The sequence below is a fragment of the Thrips palmi genome, unplaced genomic scaffold (genome assembly GCF_012932325.1).
Source record: "Thrips palmi isolate BJ-2018 unplaced genomic scaffold, TpBJ-2018v1 HiC_scaffold_16, whole genome shotgun sequence".
Taxonomy (NCBI): Eukaryota; Metazoa; Arthropoda; class Insecta; order Thysanoptera; family Thripidae; genus Thrips; species Thrips palmi.
In genome coordinates, this window is record NW_023144625.1 from 9,709,231 (window position 1) to 9,732,195 (window position 22,965).

Genomic DNA, 22,965 nt, shown 5'->3' on the forward strand with positions numbered 1-22,965 from the left:
GCGTGGTGGCCGCGCGTGCCTTGTAACCGATAGGTACTCGATAGGGGCGACGCGGCGGCGCGGCGCGGCTGTCAACCCCTGCGGCCGCCCCCCGCCCCGCCCCCGCCACGCCTCGCCACGCCGCGCCTCACCCCGCCTCGGCCGCGCCGACGCACCCCGCCTGCTCCCGCCCCGCCCGTTTCCGCGGAACCGCGCGCCGCGCCGCCGGAACTGGCGTCGTCTATAAAAGCAATCAGCGGGTGGGGAGGCCAGTCATTCTCTGGAATCTCTCTACACCGCCATGGCGCGCGCAGTACTTTGGTGCGTCGCCATCGTGGTCCTCGCCGGCTGCTGCCACTTCCTCCAGGTAAGTCCAAAGTGCCGACGACCGAACTTGTCGGCTTTCTTTCCGGGGCTTCGCGCCGCGTCACTGAGGTCAGGTCTCGGGTTCAAATCCCGCCAGCGCCGAGTGCTTTTTTCTCCAGACGGGTTTCTTCACTGTTGAGATTGAGGTTCCTAGGGCGCTCTTCCCTTGCTGCTGAAGTCAAGGGCGGATCCAGAGAGGCGTTTGGATGTAGTAAAAGTTGTCTACCCTCCAGGCGGTTTTCCTGCCTTGGGGTGAGCGCGAAGAGGGCGACGACACCATCGCCTCCCCTGGATCCACGCCTGGCCGTCGTGGAGGCAGATTCTGACGGACGCTTGTCCTGCTTGTTTCAGGAAGCGCGGGCCGCTTCCGTGGGGGTGGCCAGCAGCGGCTCCGGCCTCTGCCCCTGTGACGGCGATGCCACGGAGCACGAGGCCGGCATGAGCCCGTCCTGCAACAAGAAGGTCCTGCGCCTGCTCGAGAACACGGGCAAGGCCCTGACGCAGGTCAGCGACGCGCTGCGCACCGGGCCCAACAAGAACAACAACCAGAACGTGGCCACCGCCACCATCAACCTCGGCGGGCTGCCCGGCTACGGGCACGCCCCCATGCACAGCCCGGTGCACGCCCCCATGGCCGTCCAGCACCCCTACTACTACGTGCTGCCCAACGGCCAGCCTGGCTACCAGCAGAACAACAACCTTCAGGTGAGTCCCCCCGAACCGTCGACACGCTTTCCGCGGCGGTGTTTTGGTTTGAACTGTGGACTGTAGGGGCGTGGAATCCGCCGGCCTGCGGGCATGTGTTGTGGGTTGCCTGCCATGGGGCGTTTTGGAAAGGCGATTTGTCCGTGTGTCCGTGTGTGTGTGTGTGTGTGGGGGGGGTGAAATCACCCTCATAGCCCCGACAACCACCACGCGCGGCCGTTGTGTGGCGTCGGGACCCGCGTTCAAATCCAACAATGTGTTTTTGCCTTTAACTTGTAATTAGAAGTTTATCTGTGTAGTAAGTGCAAAGTGATTCAACTTTGTTCTTTTTGCAGGGTTCTTTCGGCCAGTCCTACGGCAACAGCTACAGCACTGGCTACAGCAACAACCAGGCTGGCGGCAGCAGCAGCAGCAGCGGGTGCAGCAGCTCCAGCAGCAGCGAGGACAAGTCCAGCACGCAGTACTACGTGCAGCTGCCCAACGGCAACGTGCAGGCCCTCAATGACTTCATCAAGGACGCCAAGCAGTCCTCCTCCTCCAAGTCCTCGTCGTCGTCCTCGTCCTCCGCCTCCTCGTCGAGCTCGTCCTCCGGCTCCCGCACCTCGGACGACTTCAAGGTCGTGATGCCCGACAAGAAGGAGATCTCCTACAAGGACTACCTGGCCGTGGTCAAGACCATCGACGAGAACCACTCCGTGCAGGTGCTGCTCCCCAGCGGCGAGGTCGTCGAGGTCACTTCGTCCGAGGACATCGAGGAGATCACCAAGGACACGCCCAGCGCCATCATCCTGCTGAAGAACGGCGCCGGCATCCACGCCAACAGCTACACCAACATCGTCAGCAACTACCGCAACAACCAGCTGCAGATCGTGCTGCCCACCGGCGAGATCAAGCCCCTCATCACCTCCTCCAAGAAGAGCTCCTCTTCCAGCAGCTCTAGCAGCAGCAGCAGTAGCAGCTCCAGCAGCTCCAGCAGCGGCAACCGCCAAGGCCAGTACACTAACAACAACAACGGCGGCAATGGTCAGCAGGGCCACCCCAACGGCGGCAACGGCCAGGATCAGACCACCACCACCACCACCACCACCACCACCACCAGCAAGCCCTCCTACAACCAGCAGAGCCAGCACAGCGAGCACAGCGAGTCCGAGACCAAGAACGCCGCGTCGTCCTCGTCATCCGCCTCCTCCGACAAGCACACCGACAACAGCGACACCAAGTCGTCCTCCGCCGCCGCGGCCGCCGCCTCCTCCTCCGAGAAGAAGACCAGCGACCACAACGACAAGGACTCCGTGAACAAGGACGGCAGCAAGGTGCACGAGGCCGAGGACAGCAGCAAGGACGAGAAGCAGGCCAACGCGGCGGCCTCGTCCTCCTCCGCCAAGAACGAGGTCACCAAGAACGGCAACACCGTCAACAAGAAGACCTCCTCCAGCTCGTCCTCGTCCTCCTCGAGCTCTCACTCCACCAAGGAGACCAAGACCGTCAAGAAGACCGTCTCCAAGAACTCCTCCTCCGGCCAGGACTCCAGCACCACCCAGCAGGGCGACTCCAGCACCACGCAGCACGGCGACTCCACTTCCACCACTCCCAGTGGCAGCGCGTCGTCGACTACCACCACGCCGAGCCCCAACCACCAGGGCGGCTCCCAGAGCGGCTCCCACAGCAGCTCGCACAGCAGCTCCTCGTCCAACAGCTACACCACCTACATCCTGAATGACGGCACCGTGGTGAGGAGCTACGACAGCTCCAGGCCCGCCAACGCCCGCTACGGCATCAGCAGCAGCGGCCAGGTCGTGGACCTCGACAAGCAGACAACCACCAAGTCGGGCACGTCGACCACCCCCAGCAACCAGGGCGGCTCCGGAACTTCAACCACCCCGAGCAACCAGGGTGGCTACGGAACTTCAACCACCCCTAGCCAGAACGACCAGGGCGGCCACGGAACTTCAACCACCCCTAGCCAGAACAATCAGGGCGGCCAAGGAACTTCAACCACCCCCAGCTCCGGTGACAACCAGTCTGGCAACAACAACAACTACAACAACAGCAAGTCGATCAGCTACTACATCACCGTGGACGGCTCCATCGTGAAGAACACCGGCGGCAGGCCCAGCAACGCCAAGTTCGCCATCACCGACAAGGGTCAGGTCGTCTACGTGTTCAGCGGCTCGAACGACTCCACCACGGCGTCCGATTCTTCCACCACCCCCAACCCCAACGGCCAGGACGGTTCTGGAACTTCAACAACCCCCAGCTCCGGTGGCAACCACTCTGGCAACAACAACAACTACAACAACAGCAAGTCGATCAGCTACTACATCACCGTGGACGGCACGATCGTGAAGAACACCGGCACCAAGCCCAGCAACGTCCAGTACGCCATCACCAAGGACGGCCAGGTCGTCTACGTGTTCGACGGCTCCAACGGCTCCACCACGCCGTCCGGTTCATCCACCACCCCCAACCCCAACGGCTCTGGAACTTCAACCACCCCCAGCTCCGGTGACCACAACAGCAAGAACAGCAACTCGATCAGCTACTACATCACCGTGGACGGCACGATCGTGAAGAACAGCGGCAGCAAGCCCAGCAACGTCAAGTACGCCATCACCAAGGACGGCCAGGTCGTCTACGTGTTCGACGGCTCCAATGACACCACCACGGCGTACGGTTCATCCACCACCTCCAACCCCAACGGCAACCAGGGCGGCTCCTCGACCGACACCGACCAGCAGCGCTTCAAGGCCTACATCCTCGCCGACGGCACCGTGGTCAAGAACACCGGCGGGCCCGTCCCCGCCAACGCCAAGTACGGCGTGACCGCCACCGGAGACGTCGAGGTGCTCGACGGCTCCGGCAGCACGACGCCCAGCCACGGCGACTCGTCCACCACCACGCCGCGCCCCTGGTCCGGCTCCACCCACCCGGCCTTCTCCTCGTGGTTCAAGTCCTTCATCCTGGAGGACGGCACCATCGTGCCCAACGACGGCAAGACCAGGCCCGACAACGTGGAGTTCGGCATCACGCACTCCGGGGACATCATCAAGTTCGCCGGCGCGTCCTCCACCACCCCGTCCGGCTCCAACACCACCCCCACCCCCGGCACCCACGGCAAGGGCAGCGGCAAGGGCAGCAGCTTCTCGCAGACCTTCACCGAGTTCATCCTGAACGACGGCTCTGTGGTGCCCAACGACGGCAGCGTCGACGTGCCCTACAACACCATCACGTACGGCATCACCAAGACCGGCTCCGTGGTCACCTTCAGCTCCAGCTCCAACAAGCCCCGCACTCCCGGCTCCAGCTCCTCATCCAGCTCCAGCTCTTCATCAAGCTCCAGCTCCAGCTACAACCACAACTCTCCCCAGGGCGGTGACTCGAACTCGCCGTTCAAGGGTGCGGGCGCCAAGCCCGACGACGTCGTGTACGGCATCACCAAGGACGGCAAGGTGGTGAAGCTGTCCGACGAGCCCAGCTCCGACTCGCCCTCCAAGCGTCCCGATGGAAGCAGCCCTAACCAGCACACTCCCAACCAGCAGACTCCTTACCAGCAGGCCAGCGGACAGGAGGACTCCGAGTTCTCGTACTTCATCACCACCCGCGGGGACGTCGTCAAGGTGCTGCCCAAGGGCGGCCAGCCCTCCAACCAGCCCTCCGGCCAGCCCCACTCCACTTCATCCTCGTCGTCGTCGTCCTCGTCCAGCACCAACTACGAGTACGTCTTCAACCAGAACGGCCAGGTGGTGAGCGTGCCGACCAACAACAACAACAACAACGTGGCCTACAAGCAGGTGACCGACCAGTACGGCAACACCCACCTGGTGCCGGTGTCGCAATCGCAGCCCACGCAGTCCCCGTCAACGTCAACCACCTCGACGTCCACCTCATCGTCCACAAAGACCGTCCACGGCGCGTCGCTCAAGCCCGTCACCCTGACTGACTCCACTGGCAAGACCATCCAGGCGTACGTGGTGGAGGACAAGGGCCAGGGCACCTACAACGCGCCCGCCGGCTCCAGCAGCACCAACAGCTTCCAGTTCGCCAGCCAGTCGTCGTCCAGCTCGTACAGCGTGGTGACCGACAACAAAGGCAACTTGTTCCTGGTGCCCAAGTCCAACGGCCAGCCCAACGGCCACCCCAACGGCCACCCCGGCAGCCAGCAGGGCCAGCATGGCCAGCAGGCTGACTTCGTCGTCATCTCCGGCGCCGACGGCAAGACCTACGTCGTCGAGAAGGGTTGCGCCACCGGAAGCCTGTCCGTCGTCAGCCAGCCTCAGCCCACCTCCTCCTCCTCGTCATCGTCGTGTTCCTCCGGCAGCGGCCAGCAGTACACCAAGATCACCTGGGAGAACATCGTGTCCCCCGACGGCAGCGTGCTCTCCGTGCCCGTCAAGACCGTGTACAACTCGGACGGCTCCTTCACGGCGCAGGTCTCGTACAACCCCTCGAGCCAGAGCCGCAAGGTGCTGTGCAACAAGCACTCCGGCAGCTCGTCCTTCTCCACCACCAGCTTCGCCAAGCCCACCGCGTCCTGCCCCTGCGAGACCATCGTCCTGTAGAGGTCGCGAAAGAGCGCGGACGTTTCGACCATGTACCTTTTTCGATTTTGACGAGAGTTGTAGAGATTCCTGCACGAATGACAAATGAAAGTAAGGACCAATAAACTTACTTTGTGATTGAGATTCTTGTGTCTTCATAGCCCTCCCCCTTTCACTAAAAAAAGAACACTCAAAATAAAAGCTTTTGAGGCAACGGCCTTGGTTTTAATTACGCGTCTGGCTACAAATTCTAATGATGCTAAATAGTCTCACTTTAGTTAAAAATTATTTTGAGTTTGCCAAAACTTTTTTAAGCTTTGCAGAAAAGCTCCGCCACGCCCTCTTTTCTACACACCCTCCGCCCTTTACACTGCAAAAGGCCCCCAGACAATTCAACGTTCTCTAAGGGTGGAAATATTAAATGGGAGGGGTGGACGCAAAAACGCCGAAAGTGCGCAGCTACGCCACCAAAAAAATAAAACTGAAGGGAAAAGATTCGCCGTGTCAGCAATCAGTTGACAGCAGTGACCACGCACTTTTTAGCGGTGTGGATAATGCAGAGTCATTAAAATTCATTGAGTCGCTACACTTTGTCTCTACCGGTGAAATGTGGAGTGTGCGTTTTGAAAACAGTGGGCAGGGAACAATGCATGCAAAAAATGTACACAAAATATGGATAAAAATGATTTTATTCAACTTTCGGGGTTATCACACCTGATAATCAGAGGGAGTTTCAGAAAACTGATGAATGAAACAAATTGCATGAAAATCAGTGGCATAAAAAGCAACGCGTTGCGCACTAAACTTCATACTCCTCGACGACAACCTTCACTTCGGTCTCGGTGTCGCTGCCTGAAGACTCGGACTCAGACTCGGACGCAGAGGAGGACGAGGATGCCGAGAAGCTCGCGTTGGCCTGCCCGTTGCCGCCGGCGTTCGCCTCCTTGGCGATGAAGGCCGAGCTCGCCTTGCTGGCCTGCTGGCTGGCGGAGTCGTGGTGCTGCGCGGCGCTGGCCCCCGCGTCCACCTTGACGGCGGCCGCGTTGTGCTGCCCGTTGCTGGAAGCCTCCATGTGCACGCCCTGCTTGGCCTTGCTGGCGTCGTGCCCCTTCTGCGCGCTCGAGTGCTCCGCCTGCTTGGCGGCCGCGTGAACCGAGGACTGCTGCTGGCCTTGCGCCGCCTTCTGGTCGTTCTTCTGAGACTGCTTGGAGTCGGCCTTGTGGGCGTCGGTCTTGTGGGCGTCCTTGTGGGCGTCGGTCTTGTGGGCGTCGGACTTGTGGGCGTCGGTCTTGTGGGCGTCGGACTTGTGAGCGTCGGTCTTGTGGGCGTCGGTCTTGTGGGCGTCGGACTTGTGGGCGTCGGCCTTGTGGGCGTCGGTCTTGTGGGCGTCCTTGTGGGCGTCGGACTTGTGCGCATCGGTCTTGTGGGCATCGGTCTTGTGGGCGTCGGACTTGTGGGCGTCGGACTTGTGGGCGTCGGTCTTGTGGGCGTCCTTGTGGGCGTCGGTCTTGTGGGCGTCCTTGTGGGCGTCGGCGTGCTTGGAGTCGGTCTTGTGGGCGTCCTTGTGGGCATCGGCGTGCTTGGAGTCGGTCTTTTGGTTTTTGGGGGTCCTTGTGGGTCCCGTCGTGGCGTGCTTGGAATCGGTCTTGTGGGCGTCCTTGTGGGCATCAGCGTGCTTGGAATCGGTCTTGTGGGCGTCCTTGTGGGCATCGGCGTGCTTGGAGTCGGTCTTGTGGGCATCCTTCTTCTGGGCGTCGGTCTTGTGGGCGTCCTTGTGGGCGTCGGCGTGCTTGGAATCGGTCTTGTGGGCGTCCTTGTGGGCATCAGCGTGCTTGGAATCGGTCTTGTGGGCGTCTTTGTGGGCGTCGGCGTGATTGGAGTCGGTCTTGTGGGCGTCCTTGTGGGCGTCGGCGTGCTTGGAGTCGGTCTTGTGGGCGCCCTTGTGGGTCTCAGCGTGCTTGGAGTCGGTCTTGTGGGCGTCCTTGTGGGCGTCGGCGTGCTTGGAGTCGGACTTGTGGGCGTCCTTGTGGGCTTCGGCGTGCTTGGAGTCGGTCTTGTGGGCGTCCTTGTGGGCGTCGGCGTGCTTGGAGTCGGTCTTGTGGGCGTCGGCGTGCTTGGAATCGGTTTTGTGCTGGTCTGTCTTGTGTGCTTCGGAGTGCTTGGAGTCAGTATGGTGGGTCTCCTTTTTGTTCGTGTCGGTGTGGTGCTGTTCTGTAGTTTCGCTGTGGTGGCCAGGATTGTGTTTTGTTGTTGTTGTGGTGATTGTCTTGCGAACTTTATGGTGGTGGGGATTTGGAGTAGTGCTTTGGTGTGCATCGTGGTGTTCTGTGTTATGTGCTTCCTTGTGTCCTTCGTTGTGAGGCTTGGTAGTTGTGGCTTGCTTCTTCGGCTTCGGGGTGGTGGGTGTAGCCTTAGGTTTGGGGGTTGTAACCGGGTGGCCGTTGTGGTGATCCTCGTGGTGATCTTCGTGGTGCTCTTTATGGTGCTCTTCATGGTGTCCTTCGTTCTTGGGCGTTGTGACTTGCTTCTTCGGCTTCGGGGTGGTGGTTTTAGCCTTTGGTTTCGGGGTTGTAACCGGATGGCCGTTGTGGTGATTCTCGTGGTGATCCTCGTGGTGCTCTTTATGATGCTCTTCGTGGTGTTCTTCGTTCTTGGGCGTTGTGCCTTGCTTCTTCGGCTTCGGAGTGGTGGTTTTAGCCTTTGGTTTGGGGGTTGTAACCGGGTGGCCGTTGTGGTGATCCTCGTGGTGACCCTCGTGGTGTTCTTCATGATGCTCCTCATGGTGTCCTTCGTTGTGCGGCTTCGACGTTGTTACAGGTTGCTTCTTCGGTTTGGAGCTGGTGGATTTTGAATTTGGTTTGCGTGTTGTCTCTTGGTGTCCTTCGTGGTGCTCTTCGTGATTCTGCTTGGATGTCGAGGAATGGTGCTTCGGCTTCGGAGAAGATTTCTTTGTATGCTTTGGAGTAGTGTCGCTATGTCCTTCATGATGCTCTTCATGGTGTTCTTCGTGGTGCTCTTCATGGCCGTGAGGCACCTTCTTGGCCTTCTTGTGGTGCGGGTGAGGATTCTCTGAAGTCTTCTTCGACACCTTCCGCCTCCTGGTGTGGCTGCGGTGGTGTTCGGGCAGGTGGTCGTCGTCGTGCGTCACCGTCTTCCTCCTCCTCGTGGTGACGTGGTCCTCGTCGTAGCTGTCGTCGTAGTCCTCGACGTACTCGTGGTGACGGCGGTGTGCGTAGGGGTGCGCGGGGCCGTACGCGTAGCCCCTGCGCCCTGAAGCGTGGTAGTGCGCGGCGGGGATCCGGTAGTACTCGATGACGTCATCGTGGTGTCCAAGCTCCTCCTCGTAGTCGTCGTGGGCGCCGTGGCGTCGCGGCGCATGGTGGCCGTGGCGGCCGCGACCGGGGTACAGCTCGTCGTCCTCGTAAAACTCCTCCTCCTCTTCGCATGAATCTTCATCCTCCTCCTCCTCCGGGACCTCCACGACGATGACGTCATGCTCCTCGTTGTGGTGGGTCTCCTGGTGCTGCTCGTGGACGACCTCCGGCTCGCTCTCGCTCTCGTGCACGACGGTGGTGTGGTGGTGCTCGACAACTTCGTGATGCACCTCCTTGACGGGGTCCGGCGTCATCGGCTCGGTCACAGCGTCGGGGAACTCGGTGGTGTAGCTGCCCGTGGTGATGGTAATCCCGCTCTCTTCGCAGACCTTCTTGTACTCCGCGACGGGCACGAGGTACTCGTCGGTCACCACGACCTGCGCGCAGTGGTGCTCCGCGAATGCGTCCAGGTCGTCGTAGGTGCCGGCGAGGCGCGACTGGTCCGCCAGCTGCACCACCACGGGGTCGCTGCGCTCGTGCTGCTTCAGGATGAGGCTGCGTACGTGCGGGGGCACGCCCTGGCCGAAGCCCTGGCCGTAGCCCTGGCCGAGGCCCTGGGCGGGCTGCGCGAAGAAGGGCAGGACGTAGCTGACGGCGGGCAGCACCAGCGAGCCCGCGCTGTTGAACCAGGACGACCCGGCGGGGACCTGGGCGGCCTGGCCCCCCTGGACGACGCCGCTGCAGGCCGAGCTGGCGGTGGAGCCCGCGCCGTGCTCGGCGGACGACAAGCGGATCACGTTACCGGCCGCGGACTGAAACACATTAGGCAAACTTCAGCGAAAAGCAACATTTTGAAGTTGTATTTCAGAAAGATTAATTTTACAAATTACACTAAACATCCAGTAATGAGATTAACGTAAAATGTGATTTCGGCTTTAAAAAAAATAAAGAACAGCTTCCAAAACAAAGAACGGACCAATCCCCGCAGCTCGGGGTGTTATAAATAGAAATAAGAAATCTATGAATCTGAACAGTTGCGGTACATCGTATTGTCTGTTTCCGAGTATCAGTTCCGGGGCTACACAGAAAGAGAAGCATCGTTGTTTTTCCATAAGGATCCTCTCTTAGTCTCAGCGCGCCGTGTACTTGCCCCATCAAACCTCACGCATATCAAACGTAAATGCCAGTTTCGACATGCACAAACAACATCAGATGCACATCCCAACAATCAGAGGCCGGCTCGGATAAATCATTCATCACCCCTCCTCTTCTCCCAATGTTATTCAACGCGTCCCTTATCCACAAGAAATTGAAATAAAGTAACTAAACCGCGGTATTTTTTGTACCCTAAATAATTTAAATTCCGTTTGGCGGGGTACGCAAAGAGCACACGCACATTCCTCGGTCTCATCCCTGACACACACACACACACACACACACACACACACACACACACACACACACACACACACACACACACACACACACGCACTCACGTCACCGCCCGCCAATTCAGCTCCCATTGTCTTCCGCGGCCTCGACCCCCAAACGGCACGCGGGGCGCGCGTACCGAACCGCCACCCCCAGCGAAATTCGGCGCCAGACTCAAAATGCGCCCCCCGTGGTGCTTGGGTCTCGAACCCTCACTCACTGGTCTTACCTGGCTGAGGAGTGCGACGGCCAGGGCGGCCAGGGCCACGACGGCGGCTGCCCGTCCTGGGGCCATGTCGTCGTCGGCGCTGGACCTGCGTCTGGTGTCCCTGGGGTGCGACGTGGACGTGCCGCGGTCCCTCTTGCGTTGCTGCGGTCTCGCAAATGGCCGCGCGCCGCAGCACGCCAACTACTTATTTACCGGCAAGCCACGCCGCCCTTCAAATCGCGGCCGACGTCCAAATCTGCGAGGCGCAAAATGAGTCCGAGGCGTCTCGGCCCGCCCAGCGCGCCCCGTGTTTGGGCGGCCCGCGTCACGCGCCAAGCGCGATTTGGCCGGCAAATCCGAGGTGGCATCTCTACCAACATTTGAAGTACAATGGACGACGTCACACCCGGAGGGGGGCGCGGGGCGCGGCGCGGCGGGGTCGGGAACCCGCGGGAGGGTTCACAGCACTGATAAACAGGGGCGGTGTGGGTGTGAGTCAGGGTGCAGCACCGCAAAAGTGTACCTGCTAAACATTATAAAGATAACACTTGTCTTTGGGACCAACTTTTAATTTTAAACAATCCACCTACTGACGGGCTGGCAGGACGTAGAGAGAAGTCACTGGTACCTGCCCGCACCCCTAACCCCTATACCTCGAGTTCCCGAAATGCCCCGTCGCGGCGCGCGGCGCTGGCCCACTCAGTATTGCTGCTCCTAGCGGTTCCTGGCGCCGCGCTCAGCATCCCCGGCGTGCCCGGCGTGCCCGTCGTCGGCGTGCCCTGCCTCGGCCGCGGCCACACAATGGCAGCGGCCAACGGGTGCGCGACCCGCAATAGCCTTCCGACGCGGTTCCAAGACACACCTCCAGCATGGCGCCGAGCACCGCGCACCTCCGCGCCGCGGCCGTCTTGTCCGTCTTCTTGATCGCGCGGGTGAGTCATCGTCCTGGACCTGCGCGGCAAAGCACTGCGTTTCGGAAAGTGACCGTGTTTGTTTTGCCTCCAATAGGTGTCCGGCCAGCACTGGCAGCAGGGTGGCGCGTACGACGGCGGGCAGGGCCAGTGGTTCCCGCCGTACTCGCAGCAGCCTTGGACCGCCCCTTCCAGCGTGTCCTGGGGACCGCCGACGCCGTCCTTCGCCGCGGGGCAGTCGGACGCGGCGTGGGGGTGGTCACCGAACTTCCAGAACGACCTCCACCACCAGCACGGCCATCACGGCCAGCATGACCCCCACGCGCAGTATGCTTCGTACGAATACCACGGCCAGCACGGCCACCACGGCCATCACGGGCACGACCTCCCCGTCGCGCAGCCCTCGCCGCACTTCAGCCGCGGCTGGGCTCCCAACGCGGCCCCTGGCTGGTGCAGCATGACGCCGCAGCAGCAGGCCTGGCACCACCAGCCCTCGCACCACCAGCCCTCGACGCCGAGCTCCGGATGGGACGCCTCGTGGGACATCGGCATGGGGCCCTTCGCGTCCGGGGCGCGGTGGGCGCGCAGCAGCAGCCAGCAGCAGGCCCCCGTCTGGCTCCGCGACCCCTCCGTACCGCGGCCCCTCGGCACCGTGCTGCTGGACGGCGGCATCCGCGTGTCCGTGCGCGACTTCCGCCACATCCTGGAGCACTACAAGACGGGCGCGTGGCGTGACGTCACCACGGACACGGGCGCCAAGATGTTGAGTGAGACTTTCGACGAGTTCGAGCGGTCCGCGAGCAAGTTCGCCGTGCAAGTGCCGCTGGCGAACGGCGCCGTCGTGCCCGCGCTGACGTACTGCCTGGTGGTGCGCTGCGTGACGGACGACAAGACCCACGCCGTCCTCGAGGTGCCCGACGGCTCCACCTGCCCGCTGCGCCAGCTGGCTGACCGCGCCGACGTCGCGTCCTGGATGCACGCGCTGTTCCCGGAGGGCCTGCGTCCCCGCCAGCACCACGGCACGCCTCACGTCTGGGCCCCCGCGGCCGCCACGACCTCCACGACCGCCACGCCGCCGCCCGACGCCACCACGACCTGCCCGCCGCCACCGGCCACCACGCCGAGGCCGCCGGTCCAGGACGCCAAGGAGAGCACCGTCGCGGAGCAGGAGAAGTCGGCCTCGACGCAGAACGCCGGCCACGCCTACCCGCCCCTGCAAGGCCACGCGCACGGCAACCAGGTGCAGCAGCAAGGACACCAGCGCCACCACCAAGCACCCCGCGGCCAGCGCCTGCCTGTCATCTGGAGTCCGGGGCTGGCGCCGGGCTCCGTAGCGCCCTCCAACTCCATCGACCACATCGTGCAGCCCCACAGCGGCGGCTTCGCGAACTAACTCGGGTGAGCTTGTGAAAGTTCGTTCGCACGCACTGTTTTTGAAAAAAGTAAACTTTCTGTGTGTGCCCGGCTTCGGCTTATTTCCGGCTGCAACTCCATTTCAAGGCGGTGTAAGAGGACATTTTTTATGTGAGGGTGGAAGTTCCGCCAAAATAGTTTGTGTTTGTATCACTTCAAGTGTCCAGGGAATTTAAAACTGAAAAAAGGGTGTTATCTAATCACTCGTCAATTAATTTAATTTGTGAAGACTGCACACCTTTGTGCCTTGCTTTGAAACGTAAATAAATCAGTCGAATTATGTTAAAATACTGCAATTATTAGCTCCTTTCTCATGTCGTTCCCGTGTCATTTGGATCATGTAAATAAAACACAGAGTGCAAATCAAAAGTACAAAAGAAATGAGGGCATTTATTCGTCATTGGTAGCATGGCCGCTGTCGCGCAGATCGTTCGCCTTGTCGCTGGCCTCCTCCTTGGAGTGCGCCGTCTTGGAGGCCCTCCGCCCGGCGTAGTCCGCGTACCTCATGCGGTGGTCGTCGCGGTCCACCACGTACACGCCCTTGTGCTTGTGGGCGTTGACGACGGCGCGGTACGTCTCCACGGGCACCTTGACGCCGTCCTCGAGGTGGACGCGCGCGCCGAAGAAGTGGGGGTCGACCATCTTGGCCAGGAGGTCGTCGTAGGACGGCACGGTCACCGTCCTGCCGTTGATGAGGTCCACCTCGATGGGCCCCTTGGCCTCCACGCTGTGCAGCACGGCGTCGTGCACCTGCAGGCTGAGCCGCTGCGAGCCGCCCAGCACGACCTGCAGCTCGGCCTCGGGCACGTCCTCGGCGAAGGGGGTCATCCAGTCGTACACGGCGGGCTGCTTGTGGAACAGGGGCTGCTGCTGGTAGGGGTTGCTGCCGGGGTACCTGACGCCGCCGTCGCCGCTGCCGCCGTGGTGCTCGTGGTGCTGCTGCTCCTGCTGGACGAGGCCCTCCATGTAGTGGGCGAGCGGCACGTGGTCGCCGCTGGGCAGCAGCATGTGCGTGCGCAGCGCCAGCTCGGTCTCCACGACGTCCTCCACGACGTCGCACGGGTAGGTCTCGGCCGGCACGATGAACTGGGCGCCGCGCAGCTCGGGGCTCCTGGCCTCCGCCATGTAGGCCTTGCCGCTGGCGAAGGTGCGCTCCTTGCCGGACGCCAGGCGCACCGTCACGGGGCCGCGGCCGTGCAGCACGTCCAGGATGTGGCGGTGCGCCGACGCGGCTAGGCGCCGCCCCGAACCGAACACCACCACGGGCTGGAATCAACAACAAAATTTGTTTTACCAAGTCGCGCTTGAATGGTATTTGAACCCACGTCAGTCTACCAATTTTCGGCCCACCTCGGAGACGTGTTCTGCATCCGCCGGCAGAGTGCTGTGACTGGCAGCGTGCTTCGACGTCACATGACTTAAGGCCTGGAATGGCAACAATCAAACATTCAATTTTAACATCTTAAATTCACAATAACTTCTAAACTTAAGTTTGCTAATTCCCCCACTCCCCCCTCACCGTCTCTCACGGCCGGACGCCCCCGGGGCTCCGTTGTGTGACAGTGCCACTAGCGCGGATCCAAGGGGGTTGGCCCCTGACTTTAGATAGCCGCCTGACGGGCAAGCAAACGGCAACACTTTGCCCCCTGTAACTAGGCAAAATGTGCCAGCCTCCCTCCCCTTCCCGAGGAACAGTGGGCCAGAATGCCGAGGCAGCTAGGCGCGTTTTGAGCCCCAGAGTCGCTAAACAGGACTCGAACCGAGCGTGTGATCCCACGAATGGATTCCTCTTTGGAGAGCTACCATTGGTGGGGTCGCACGTTTGGATCGAGTCCTGTTTAGCGACTCTGGAGCTCAAAACGCGTCTCGAACTTTGTCCGCCTCCACCGGCCATCTGGCCCACTGTGCGAGCCCCCTCCCCCTCAGGCCGGCGCTGGATGCGACGCCGCTGTGCTACTTACGGGCGCGTCGTGCGGCGCGCTGGCCGCTGACGGTGGCTGTGCCGCCAGAAACAACAACAAGGCCACGGCCAGCATGGCGCGGGCTGCGGACGGCGACGCCGGGGTGCACAGTGCAGTGGCGTGCAGTGCCATGGCGGCCCGGACGGAGACTTCTAACAGTCCGCTTCGGTCGCCGCGCAGGTTTTATATCCCCTCGGAAACGTCAACATGGACAAGCGCAACCCGTCGGCCGCGCTGCCAAAAATACACGAGCGCAATCGATCATTCGTCGTGTCGATCATCGTCGCGAAATCGGTACCACACCGTGAAAACGAACGGGGGAAATTAAATGCGGAGCGCCTGGAGTCTGGAGGCTGTGGGGCGGTCCGCCTACGGGGTAGGCAACCCCTTCGACTCGCAAGGCCAAGCCGTCCTCAAAGTTGTGGCCACACAAGAACGCGACACCTGCCTGTCTAGCTGGCTAGACGACGGTGCCACCGCGGTTTCACGCAGCGCTCCGAGGCGATGGTCTTCCGTGTCTCAAAAAACGTTTGATGTGTAAAACCGCGATTTCACCGTGTTGTCCACGCTAACGCCTGTGAGGTAGGTCACCACCCCGGCTCGCAACACACCGGTGAAGAGACGGTGGCCTGCCTTGCCCCTGGCGTGCTCACAGGCCACAGTCTCTTCGCCGGTGTCTTGCGAGCCGCGACGGTGGCCTACCTCACAGGCGCTAGAGTGCACAGGCAAGCGGCGCAGAGCTGTAACTGTAAGAAACAGAAGCCGCCAAACCCTCGGGAGGAAATAGCGCTGGTGCGGCCACGCCGTTGTGCTCGCAAGGGGGCGCACAGTGGGCCAGAAGACCGGCGGAGGCGGCCAAAACTCTAGACGCGTTTTGAGCTCCAGAGTCGCTAAATAGAACTCGAACCGAAGGTGTAACCCCACCAATGGACTGCTCTTCGAACGAGGAATCGATTGGTGGGGGTCACACTTTCTGTTCGAGTCCTATTTAGCGACACTGGAGCTCAAAACGCGCCCTAGAGTTTTGGCCGCCTCCACCGGTCTTCTGGCCCACTGTGCAGCGCGGGTCCGGCTGCGGCCGTGTCGTCTCGACTTTGGCGTTGCCGCGGTCCGACCGAACTGTGAGGTTAGGAGAGACAGCCACCTCGGCCTTCTGGTGCGCAGTGGCTGTGCCGCGTCCGGTCGTCGGCCGGAGGGGCGAGGTGCCGCGCGCAGGCACGGCGTCGCGTACAGTATAAAGCCCGGCGGCCACTGCACCGCGCCACTGGGATGGTCAGACGGCGGCCGGAACCATCATGACGGCGACAGCGACGCGGATTTTGGTGTGCCTGGCGGTGAGTTTAGCAAATTGTTTACATGCTGTTTCCGATTTTGGTGCCACTTTTTCCGGGCATAGGCAGGAGCCCGATCATGTTTGAGACCTGATGGGCTGAGGCTCGACCTGAGCCTCAAATGAACCAGGCCGAATCCTGGGATCAAACCGACCTCCAAGTCGGGCCAAAAGCCTGTTAAGTCCTGCATGCCTTTCAAGCCCATCGGGCTAGATAACTGCGGGGGAGGTGTGAAGGACCAGCGTCCTAGGTTCTAATTTATGTTCTGATAGTGGTGTGGCCGGTGATTTGTTTTTCTCAATTGATCTTCATGAATTCGGTCACTGTTTACTTTGTTGTTTTTCTCTGTGCTGGTCTGATGTCGTTGCATGTGTGTTCAGATGATTGGCGCTGTGGCCGTGGCCGACATGGTGGACTTCATCGGCCCCCAGAACTGTCCCAACGTCCTGGCGCCCAACACCGAGGCCTCCAACGCCAGCAGCGGCGCGGGCTGCGAGGCAACCGAGGACCCCGCCGCCGAGGAGACCCTCACGTCAACCGCCGTCGCCGGGGTCGTGTTCGTCCAGCTCGCCATCACCGTCCTGGTCGCCATCCTGTTCCAGCGCCACATGAAGCCCAAAGAAGAGTAAAAGTGATCTCTAATAAATTATTATTTTTTTTAAAAAATGCTTCTTTTTCTGTTTTCCTTTGAACTTATTTTTCGGGGGGGGGGGGAGGATTAAACCAAAGGATAAAAAGGACAAAACAAGCAAAATTTTCTTGATTTTTATTTGACACGTAGGGCGACACGCATGATAAGATTTTGGTGAAATGAGTAACAACCGGAGCAAAATCCAAAACTTAATTTTGAAATGAAATCAAAATGAAAACAAAACCGTTTCCTGAAGGTGGCAGTTTTTAAGTTAGTTTCAGCAAAACATGTTTTGAATGCAATTACAAGGAATTTAAAATGATACGAGCATATCGAGACAAACAAATTGAATAGTGCGCATGAATGAATCGGTGAATCAATGAACGAATGGACGAATGAATTATTGTGCATGACCGAATGAATGAATGAACGGATGGTGGATGAACGAATGAATGAATGGGTGGACGGTGGATGTACGGATGAATGAAAGGGTGAGCGAATAATGAATGAATCGATGAATGAAAGAATCAATAAATTAAAATGAACGACCGAATAAATGAATGGGGTGATTTCGCGAAATGAATGAACAAAATGGTAATTGTAAAAACGAATGGATGACCAAAAACTTTGATAAAAGTGGAATGAAAAATTAAAACACGGAAGTGACAGGAAAGGAAACGGCAAATTTAGAAAAAGGACGAATTTTGAATGACCCACGTGAATGGACACAGCGTTGACGGCGAACCCTTCATGAAGTGCGTGCTGCAGGGACCACTGCTTGACGTGCTCCAGGACGGGCTCCAGGACGCGCGCTGGCCTAGGCGTTCTTCTTGGCTAGCGTGGTGACGTCATCGCGGTTCGAGGAGGGTGGTGGGGGCTGGAGCCGCGCCGCTGCCGCGGTGTCGCTGCCGCCGCGTAGCCCCCGCACCCCGCGCTGGCCCTTGCGCTGGCCCCATGAGGGAGTGGGGGAGGAGCAGGCGGTGTTGGTCAGCAGCAGCCCGTTCGGGCCGTCTCCGCCGTCCTGGCAGTCCTAAGGAGGCATACAGATACAGTCCATTACGACCACAGACAAATCACCTCTAAACTGCGATTGAAAAATTGCGAAAAATCAGAAAAAAGAAACACCAAAAGTGCCGAAAACCTACCTGGGTCTTACATCACGGTGGCGCGCTCCGCTGCTGCAGGTTCGGGAGGGTCTGCCGGCGCTGCCGAAGCCCCCCGCCTTTATACGCGTCCACAGAGATGCTGACAGCACACTGGAGACAAAGGCATCTCGGACGTGTTTACAATTTGGGCGAAATTTTATGTCGGTCAGCGTGTCAGCTCCGTAATGAGCCACTGGCGCCGCGCCGAGACGACCGAGGCGGCTGCGACGGAGGCAGCCGAGCCGGCGTGGGTGAGTTGACGGACGAGCGCTTCCTCGACTAGACTTCCATTCTAAGTCCTGGTTCCGTCGAGGAAAAGGATGCAGACAATTATATTGTGTTTACTTGGGCAGCAAGACGAGGCCAAGGAACATCACGTCCAAAGATCAAACTGCGAGCATAAGTCTTAAAGTTTTGAAAAAAAAAGTTCGAAAAAAAAAACTTTAAAATTTCTGGTTGTTTAAATGAATACCGCGGCGGCCGTCTTTTTCAACCTGGGCCGCGCTGCCTCGCTAAGCAAGTTTGCCGGGCGCGCGGTGCTCGGGGCCCGGGGCCTTGGCTCTGCAGTTTGCCGCGGATTTGCTCCAAAGTCTGCGCGGCGCGAGGTTGGTGATGAAGCGTCCGACAGAGCCGGGAATATTTTAAGCAGGCGCCCGCATTCAGCTCGACACTGTGAGTATGATTTGATTTCCGGAAACGCATGGCGGCCGGGCGGGAAGGTGGAGGAAGGTGACCGTCATGTGCTCGCCGCAGATGCCGCCACCGCCGCCGAGGCCGCCGCCGCACGCCTGCCCGGGCCCGCTGTGCGCGTGCTCCAGGACGGCGTCGACGGCCGTGGCGGCGAGGATCGCGGCCACCATGGTGGTGGCGGGGCTGGCCCGGCCGGCACTCGACTTGTTCGGCGACTCCGGCGGCGCGGCGGGCGGCAGCGGCGGTAGCGGCCGGCAGCCGTGCAGCCGTTGCCCCGGCCTGGCGGCCCTGACGCGCACAACCTTGATAGTCATCGTCGCGCTGACACTCGTCGCCGCGGTCGCTCTGACGGTGCGCCTCGCCACCTCGCCGCCGTCCGCGGAGTCCGCGGAGTCCGCCTCGACGCCCTGGGCCTGGCCCGCGCCCTGGGCCGCCGCCCCCCGCCAGCCCCGCCACCGAGTCGACACGGTCAACGCCCCCGCCGCGGCCCTCGTCGCGGACCCCGCCGTGGACCCCGCCACTGCCGGAGCACCGCCAGGGGTGAGTAACGGCAACCGTCAACGCCGCGGAGGCCACGTGCGAGACCGGAGCGCCGAGAACGCCCCGCCACTGCCGCCGTCCCCCACTCTCCCTCCCCTCCCCTCTCCCCCTTCCCCCTTTCCCGGTCCGCGCTGCTTCTCGGCCCGCCGTTTCGCTGGTCAAAGCGCGTGCGTTGCATGTTGCGGGCGCGGCCGCGCGCTGTGCAAGCCGATGCCCTGCCGACGACCGCAGTGGCGTAGCTACGGCGGAGGCACTGAATAAAGAAACGAAATAAAATCAATGATTTCCCCCAACAGATGGAGGTGGCCGCGGAGGACCCCGAGATGGACGCAGCCTCCTACATTGTGGAAAATGCCGACCCCGCCGTGGTTGAGCAGCCTGCCCTGATCGTGCTGCTACCCGAGGTCCGCGAGGACGTCAAGGAGCGTGCCGCCGACGTCAGCTTCGACGCGCCGCACGAATCTGCGCGCCACGCTGCTGCAGAGGAACCTGCCGCCGAGGCCGCCGCCGACATCACGACCGCGACGCTCACGACCGAGCTGCCCCCGGAGGACGCGGAGGCCTACGGCGAGGCCGTCACCAGCTCCGACCCGCCGGCCACGAGGCCGCTGCTTCGTGGCGAGGCCGGCGGCGCCACGTGGCGCAGCAGTCCCAGGTCGACGTCGACGTCCTTCCGGAAGCCGTTCCGGCCGCGCGCGGACGCCGCGCCGCCCGCCTGGAAGCAGTTCGAGGGCTGCGCGCTGCACCTGCGGCCCGCCCACCACGGCCACCACGCCAAGCGCCACGCCCTGCTGCCCTGGCCCGGCAGCACCGCCGCGGCGCCCCACGGTCTCGGACCCCTGCACGTCGCCGCCCCCGGCAGCTGGGGCGCGCAACGCTTCCCCGCCGTGCCCCCCGCCGTGCCCGTCCACCCCGCCTTCTGGACCGTGCAGGCGCCCCAGCAGCCCGTCTGGGGCCCCGCCGGGGCGCAGGGCTTGCCGCAGTCCTTGCAGCAGGGCGCGTCCTGGGGGCAGCACCCCCTGCAGACCACGCCCGTCGTGTACGCCCCGGCCATGCAGGGCTACCCGCCGCCGCTCCTGCACCTGCAGCCCGGCACGGCCTCCACCGCGCCGACGTCGCCCCTGCCCGGGCCCGCTTGGACCTGCTGACCACCGCGTCGCCCGCCCGGCCCACCACAAAATTTATTTATTTATTTAACACAGCGGATCGGTGTGACAAAAAAGAAATCGCACAATAAAATTGTAATATTTTTTTGAAACATTATTTGTTATTTACCCGTGATTGTTGAAAGCAATGAAAAAAGAAAAGAAGGAGTTACAAAAGGAAAAAAAAGAAAGGAAAGAAGGCAAGGAAAGAAAGCAAGGAAAGAAAAAGGAAAGAAAGAACGGCTCATAATATTAGTGATTTTCTGGAAATATTTGAGACCAATGCCCGAGTTCAAAAGAAATGGAAAACAGAACTCCTACACACAAAAATAAATGCTAGGATTTGAACGTCAATTCTTACACTTCCAGATCAACACCTCTGCGTAGGGCTCACTTAGCACGTTGTTGACAAAGCGCGCTGTAAAAGAAATGAAAATGTCATGAAAAGCGAGGACTCGAACGCTGGTCCATGGGGTCACAGGTTGACGCCTCTCTGTTCTTGGCTGCGAGAATCACATGAGAATGGGGGAACCGCCACAAATCACCACTGGTGCACAGTTTTTGGTCGAAAAGGCTGTCTTTGAGTTGCTATGTTGCGAAAGCCACCGGCATTCCAGCTTTAGGGGAATTCCAAGTCGAGTCCGAGGCGGTCCGAGGCCTTGCGCGCATGCTCGCCGCACCGGCAGCACGGCGCCCGAGTTGCGTGTTTGTAAACAGATGACGATCGGACACCCCGGCGCGGGCTGCATCCGCCCGCGACGCCGCGCACCCCGCCGTGTGCCAGAGAGAGACGGACGGGGCGGATCGCCTGCCTCGGGCGCTATCGATGCGCCGAAAACGGGGAAGCGGTATAAAACGGACACACGGCGCCGCCGGCCGCACATCCGTCACTCGCTCACCGGCAGCAACATGAGGGCCACCACCGTGTTCAAGGCGCTCGTCGTCTCCGCCGCCGTCCTCGGCCTGGCCCAGGTAAGCACCGACACGCGTCTACGGGTGTGTGATCAAGTTCAAGTCCGGTTAAAATTCCGTCATTTTGTAGAGTTGTTATTGTAGTGGCGCGATAATTTCTTGTGGAGGTAGTGAATCACGGTTCCAGTGAAGAGGCTCGTGTTTGTTTGTGTGCATTGTCTGACTTGGTCCCTCCGTCTCGCAGGCTGGCTGCATCCCCAACAATGGATGCGGTGGCGGTAGCGGCCACGGCGGCCACGGCGGCAGCCGCACCATCACCCTCCAGCTGCCGGTGCCCGTGCCCCTGCCCGTCCCCATCGCCATCGGCGGCGGCTGCGGCGGCTGCGGCTCTTCCTCCTGCGGCGGCTGCGCCCCCGCCCCCGCCCCCTCCTGCGGCAGCTGCGGCTCCTCCAACTGCGGCGGCTGCGGCTCCGGCTCCGGCCACTTCGGCGGCTACAGCCAGGTGTCCGCCCCCTCCTGCGGCGGCTGCGGCTCCTCCAACTGCGGCGGCTGCGGCTCCTCCGGCCCCATCTTCTTCCAGGCCCCCGCCCCCGTGTTCCTGCCCGCCCCCGCGCCCTCATGCGGCTGCGGCTCCTCCAACTGCCTGCGCTGCTCCGCCCCCGCCCCCGCCCCCGCCTGCTTCAGCTGCGGATCCAACTCTAACAACTGCGGCTGCGGCTCCTCCAACGGCGGTGCCTACTACCAGGTCTCCGCCCCCGCTTCCTCCTGCGGCGGCTGCGGCTCCTCCAACTGCGGCGGCTGCGGCTCCGGCTCCGGCCACTTCGGCGGCTACACCCAGGTGTCCGCCCCCTCCTGCGGCGGCTGCGGCTCCTCTAGCTGCGGCGGCTCCTCCAGCTACGGCGGCTCCGGATCCTCCAACCAGGCCTCCAGCTGCGGCGGCCAGATCGTCGAGGTGACCAACACCAGGACCTTCGTGCCCCTGCCCCCCAAGCCCACCTGCAACGTCTGCTCCCTGCCCGCGCCCCAGTGCTGCTGCTGAGTTCTCGATGCTGAAATACACGCCCCGTGAAAATCCCAATGCCAATGTGTTCTTACTTTCCAATTTCAAATGAGATAAAGGCAAGAACAGAAAACGATAATAACAAAGCGAGAAATGAAAAAGAAAATTATTTAAGAAAAACAAAACTAGCACGACTACAGCAGCTACACAAAAATGGCTGACGTTTTCTGGAGCACTAACTATGAGCTATGACATATTCACATCAGCTGTGTCGGCTGAGAGGTTTGAGGCACAAGGTCCCATCCACAGGGTCTGGCGATCGACTCCCAACAATGCGAATATTTTTTCGGCTGGCTATCCCACGGGGGTGCAGTATGGAGGCCAACAGTACTGAGGTGTCTGCGCCAGACTCTTCAGTCCGGGGTTCAAATCCCAACATTTATTTACACTTAATGTCACTGCTTCACGCAGTGCGCCTCAAATTTTGACCAAGCCGCTCATTGCGGTTCACCGCTGCAGCCATCATGCGGACATTGGTGGCTTGGAGGAGTGAGATCCTGGCAGTGGGGACCTGGGATCGCTTCCCGACATTTCGTTACATTTTTCGGGTAGTTTCCTCCCACTAACTTGGCCCATGATTGACTGCATGTTCGGTACGAGACCGCCGGACAGGGGAAGGGGGGAGGGGGCAACTGGGGTACAAACCATCCCGCAACCAAAAGTTCTCAACTCTCACCCATCGACA

At 60.8% G+C, this 22,965-nt stretch overlaps 6 protein-coding genes and 1 long non-coding RNA gene across 8 annotated transcripts; 4 read left to right on the plus strand and 3 right to left on the minus strand.

Moving 5' to 3' along the window:
• Positions 1-210: 210 nt before the first annotated feature.
• On the plus strand, positions 211-5,732 carry LOC117642279 (putative GPI-anchored protein pfl2). Its single transcript, XM_034380316.1, has 3 exons — positions 211-346; positions 697-1,050; positions 1,386-5,732. The coding sequence occupies exons 1-3, from the start codon at positions 281-283 to the stop codon at positions 5,607-5,609; spliced, it is 4,644 nt and encodes a 1,547-aa protein (XP_034236207.1). The 5' UTR covers positions 211-280; the 3' UTR covers positions 5,610-5,732.
• A 527-nt stretch (positions 5,733-6,259) lies between these two features.
• Positions 6,260-10,783, minus strand: LOC117642281 (filaggrin-like). Of its 2 annotated transcripts, XM_034380320.1 has the most exons (4): positions 10,563-10,783; positions 7,714-9,714; positions 7,288-7,683; positions 6,260-7,149 (listed from the first exon to the last, which is right to left on the minus strand). In XM_034380320.1, exons 1-4 carry the CDS (start codon positions 10,626-10,628, stop codon positions 6,388-6,390), a joined length of 3,225 nt encoding a protein of 1,074 aa, XP_034236211.1. In that variant the 5' UTR covers positions 10,629-10,783; the 3' UTR covers positions 6,260-6,387. The 2 variants fall into 2 exon arrangements, with proteins under 2 accessions (XP_034236211.1, XP_034236210.1); XM_034380319.1 differs by having other exon boundaries at positions 7,288-9,714; positions 10,563-10,779.
• A 576-nt stretch (positions 10,784-11,359) lies between these two features.
• Positions 11,360-13,161, plus strand: LOC117642282. Its single transcript, XM_034380321.1, has 2 exons — positions 11,360-11,473; positions 11,550-13,161. Exons 1-2 carry the CDS (start codon positions 11,411-11,413, stop codon positions 12,843-12,845), a joined length of 1,359 nt encoding a protein of 452 aa, XP_034236212.1. The 5' UTR covers positions 11,360-11,410; the 3' UTR covers positions 12,846-13,161.
• Positions 13,162-13,235: 74 nt separating this feature from the next.
• Positions 13,236-15,389, minus strand: LOC117642284. Its single transcript, XM_034380322.1, has 3 exons — positions 14,827-15,389; positions 14,216-14,290; positions 13,236-14,131 (listed from the first exon to the last, which is right to left on the minus strand). Exons 1-3 carry the CDS (start codon positions 14,956-14,958, stop codon positions 13,256-13,258), a joined length of 1,083 nt encoding a protein of 360 aa, XP_034236213.1. The 5' UTR covers positions 14,959-15,389; the 3' UTR covers positions 13,236-13,255.
• Positions 15,390-16,906: 1,517 nt separating this feature from the next.
• Positions 16,907-18,444, minus strand: LOC117642285. Its single transcript, XR_004587551.1, has 2 exons — positions 17,934-18,444; positions 16,907-17,818 (listed from the first exon to the last, which is right to left on the minus strand). It is a non-coding gene; the product is annotated as an uncharacterized LOC117642285 (long non-coding RNA).
• Positions 18,445-19,085: 641 nt separating this feature from the next.
• Positions 19,086-20,717, plus strand: LOC117642982. Its single transcript, XM_034381619.1, has 3 exons — positions 19,086-19,163; positions 19,460-19,887; positions 20,678-20,717. Exons 2-3 carry the CDS (start codon positions 19,460-19,462, stop codon positions 20,715-20,717), a joined length of 468 nt encoding a protein of 155 aa, XP_034237510.1. The 5' UTR covers positions 19,086-19,163.
• A 412-nt stretch (positions 20,718-21,129) lies between these two features.
• On the plus strand, positions 21,130-22,298 carry LOC117642231 (keratin-associated protein 5-1-like). Its single transcript, XM_034380187.1, has 2 exons — positions 21,130-21,280; positions 21,465-22,298. The coding sequence occupies exons 1-2, from the start codon at positions 21,218-21,220 to the stop codon at positions 22,257-22,259; spliced, it is 858 nt and encodes a 285-aa protein (XP_034236078.1). The 5' UTR covers positions 21,130-21,217; the 3' UTR covers positions 22,260-22,298.
• The last annotated feature ends 667 nt before the right edge of the window (positions 22,299-22,965 follow it).